This window comes from Echinops telfairi, unplaced genomic scaffold, assembly GCF_000313985.2.
Source record: "Echinops telfairi isolate 266 unplaced genomic scaffold, ASM31398v2 ScPeMD7_7469;HRSCAF=8507_1, whole genome shotgun sequence".
In the NCBI taxonomy this organism is placed as follows: domain Eukaryota; kingdom Metazoa; phylum Chordata; class Mammalia; order Afrosoricida; family Tenrecidae; genus Echinops; species Echinops telfairi.
In genome coordinates this window covers 96,275,199-96,278,864 of record NW_022111373.1, presented here as the reverse complement: position 1 = coordinate 96,278,864, position 3,666 = coordinate 96,275,199, and the positions used below count along the sequence as shown (strand labels likewise).

The window sequence follows — 3,666 nt, the reverse complement described above, 5'->3', positions numbered from 1 at the left end:
TGCCCATTTTTAGGAATTTCTAGACTTATCTATATGATGTTGCCAAGTTCAAGGTTAGCCAAAGACCTGAACTACCTGGTGTCCACTGATAGGCTAGTGGTTAACAGAGCCCCCCAATGGAAGCTATACAGAAATTAAAGAGTAGTGTAAAGGCATTAGTACTCGTTTCGAAAGCACATGAATTTTGTAACATTTTATGAAGAAAATCTAATATAGACTGCACGTTGTTTCCTATTTACAACATACTCAGTTTATATTGGACTGCACACTACAACCCTCTTGTTTTCCCTTCCTTCTTGGGGGGCACATCTTGTTCGTGACCTATAGTGCACACAGCACGGTGGTACATCGTTGACTGACACTATTCTCAGATGTAATGTGTCCAACCAAAGAAAAGATGTAAGCAGCTTATATCAGACTTGACTTAGAACCAAGAGCCATGGGAATGGCACCTCAATCACAGCTGTGTGGGGCGTCTCCACACATGCACACACCTGGGGGGGGGGTCGTTTTTTGTTTTGTAGTTTTTCTTTTTGTGTAGATGTGTAGGAATCAGCTGAGTGTATCTTGGTATAGGATCATGGCCTTTTAATTTTTTTTCTCTATATTCCTATTTTCATTATTTTAACCCAAAACTTTTGGAAAATTACTAGAGTAAAGGGAATAGAGAGCTTTCTTGAGATTAGGAAAATTTACAGGAAGGTGGAAATTTAGATTTATTCTTCACTTATTTACAAGATCAGTTTTCCGACAGTGTTTGATACTAAGAATAAGTACTTATCCAACAAGGAAGAAAAATCCCCAGTGCAGCTGTTTTTCTGGTGTGTTAAATTGGCTGGTTCGTCTTGCTTTACTGAGTAGCATTGTAAGCTGGGAAGATAGAAAGCATGCTGTGAAGCTAAGAGGACTAGCCCAGAGCCCAAAAAGCAGAATTTATTTGAGTAAAATACTTCCCTGACTGATCATTGTGATGTACTTAGCTGTCTTTATTTGAGACAATAAAGAAAATTATAGATCCAGCTATGGGAGTATTTGATAAAATTCTAAAATTTGAAGAATTCCTAAAGGAATCTCTCATACAAAGAGTTTTCCCATAGACACTCTGGTTACTGAATATTCTCCTGCTTCTGCTTTAATTCCAAAAAAGGGAAATGGGGGAAAGAAATGAAAAGATAATGAAATTTTTCCATCAACTTTTTAAAGCCCTTTGATAGAGGTAAATGCTATGAAATATATGCACGTGTACTTTAAAATGCCAAGAGTCCCAACTGTGGAAAACTGAAAGCCTTCTCTTCTGTCTCTTACAGATTGCCAGTGCAACTACTGCCCCATCGATCCCTTCACATCTGTCCCCTGGCTTGCGAGATGTGGCTCTCCGTTGTTTAGAACTTCAACCTCAGGACAGACCTCCATCGAGAGAACTGCTAAAGCATCCAGTCTTCCGAACTACGTGGTAGCCAGTTATCCAGATAAACTGTAACAGAGACAGGATGCTCAACAAGAGAATGAAAACTGTTGTGGGGAACCACAGTGATAATCGGATGGCCTTCGTACCACTGAACAGCTACGAGCGAGGCCAGTGGGAGCCCTTACCTAAGTATGTGATTGACAAATCATGATCTGTACCTAAGCTCAGTATGCAAAGTCCACAACTTGTGCAGAAACTGTAAACCGTGCCTTTCAGAGACCTGGCCCTAGGAAAGCCGTGAAGTTTGCATGACTAAGGAACAGAAGCATCACTTTTTCTTCTTTGGGAGCACTTTTTCAGCAATATTAGTGGCTGAGGGGCTCAGGATCTGTATTACTGTTTCAGTTACTGTCCAATTTCATATCAGGAGCAGGGGGTTCTGCAATTTTTTTGTCACTGGTTAAAAAATTGGTATCTGCCTCTTTTAGGTCGGAGTATGTTATGCGTAGCAGTAAAGACATGTATTTTTTAAAGTTGATCACTTCTTTATGACCCACCATTGACCTTTATTTTTTTTTTAATGTCTGTGCAATTGTGGTTCATTGTGCATCTTACTGTTGGCCCATTCATTTTGTTCTTAGAAATTATGGTTCTGTATTTTTTTTTACCGGCATAAAAACTGTATTTACATAACACACAGTTACACACGGATCAAACAGACAGAGCCGAAGGCAGTCAGGAGGAGCTGCAGGGATGGCCTGCGGCAAAGCACAGGATGTTTGCCTTGAGGAATGATTCCATGTTTTCCGGATATGCCCTCCACGCATTCTAGGTCCTCCACCTGGGTGAAGGGGCCGTGGAGCTCCCTCCAGCCCACGATGAGCTGGGCTTTCTTCTGGCCGATGCGCTGCAGGTTGCGCAGGTCCCAGCCTGAGCCTCTGTTGAGCAGGTCCAAGATTTTGTGGCGCCCGTGTGCCAGAAGCTCTGGGCTAACCTGCGGCTCCCAGCCCTCCTCCGCTTTCTCCTCTGGCTAGGAGGCGCACAGGGACTCAAACTTCCTCTTCCGGCCTTCCTTCTTCAGGATGTGGATCTCGGCACTTGGAGATGGTGCCAGCTCTTGCAACAATTGTAGGGGCATCACCACAGCCCTTTTCAGGGGCTTAGCTACTGTGACTGTGTGTCGGGAAAGGGGTTGGAGCCTTGAGGGAGGGCAATTTTCCTTCTCCTTTGGGTCCATAGCCTCCTGGGTGAACATCTTGGCCTCTAGTTCTTTTTGTTTCACCCTAACAATCTTAATCTCCATGTCTTTCTCCTCCACTGTTTTCATGAGCACCATTTTTGTCGCCTTGGAGTGTTCAGCAGAGGGGTTCCTTGGCTCCCCTGGGAGCCCAGAAGATGGTCCAAGCTTAGCAGGCGCTCCAGCATCTCCGGGTCCATGCTGCTTAGCTTCTGCAGGGGGCCGAGTTTCTGGGAGGCAGAGGCTGGAGCTGCTGGGGGCTCAGGGCTCCCCGCCTCCTCCTCAGGCCCTCGGGCTTTTTTAGCCTCGGAGCCCAGCAGTTCTTTCTGAGACAGTTGAACAGGCGCCAAGACGTGAGGCTGCAGGCTCTTGTTGGTAAAAGGCCGGTTGATCACTTCCTTGGACCTGGTAGCAAAGTTGAGTGCAGTGACTGTCCAGGTAGAAGTGCCTCTGGGGGCAATGAGGATGCTGTGGGCGGAGCCACCCAGGGAATCCTGCAGCAGGCGAGTGAGCTTGCTGTCCCATTAGGGGACGCGAGGGAGGCCCAGGTTCAGCGCATCCACCACCTTGCCCAGCATGAAGAGGGAGGTGTTGATGGCGCCTCTCTCCTTCAACTGCAGCCCCTCGTCCCCCGTGCACCAGTTGTCCTCTGAGCCAGACAAGTCGATCAGGTAGAGCTTGCCCTCTCGCTGGCAAAATGGGGCCAGCCGCTCCCCCTGCTCTACCTTAACCAGAAGCACAGCGTGACTGCTGGATGAATGCTGGTTAAGCCTGGTGGCTCCGACCGTCCGATTTCGACTGACTGGCAGAAAGTGCTGCTCAAAAGTCTGCAAAGCTGGTTATGGGCTTCTGGGTGAGGCCCGGGATCAGGATGTTTCCCCGGCAGTCTTCTCGGATCACCAGGTCTCCCGATGCAGGCTCCAGGAGGTCTAAGACCTTTTCCTGGTAGATTTCTAGGTAGGACATCGTGACAGAGAGGGCCCAAGATCAGCCTTCAGCCCCCTCCTCGTAGAAAGCATCA

The 3,666-nt window shown here is 47.2% G+C and overlaps 1 protein-coding gene and 1 pseudogene across 1 annotated transcript in view; one reads left to right on the top strand and one right to left on the bottom strand.

Annotated features, from left to right (window-relative positions):
- The window catches only part of MAP3K1 (mitogen-activated protein kinase kinase kinase 1), a 76,060-nt gene extending 72,400 nt beyond the window's left edge, over positions 1 to 3,660 (top strand). Inside the window, exon 19 of the mRNA XM_004703709.2 lies at positions 1,308 to 3,660. Coding sequence (XP_004703766.1) covers positions 1,308 to 1,457 — 150 coding nt within the window. The 3' untranslated portion in view covers positions 1,458 to 3,660. The remainder of the gene's footprint in view (positions 1 to 1,307) is intronic.
- The window catches only part of LOC101645515, a 2,037-nt pseudogene continuing 514 nt past the window's right edge, over positions 2,144 to 3,666 (bottom strand).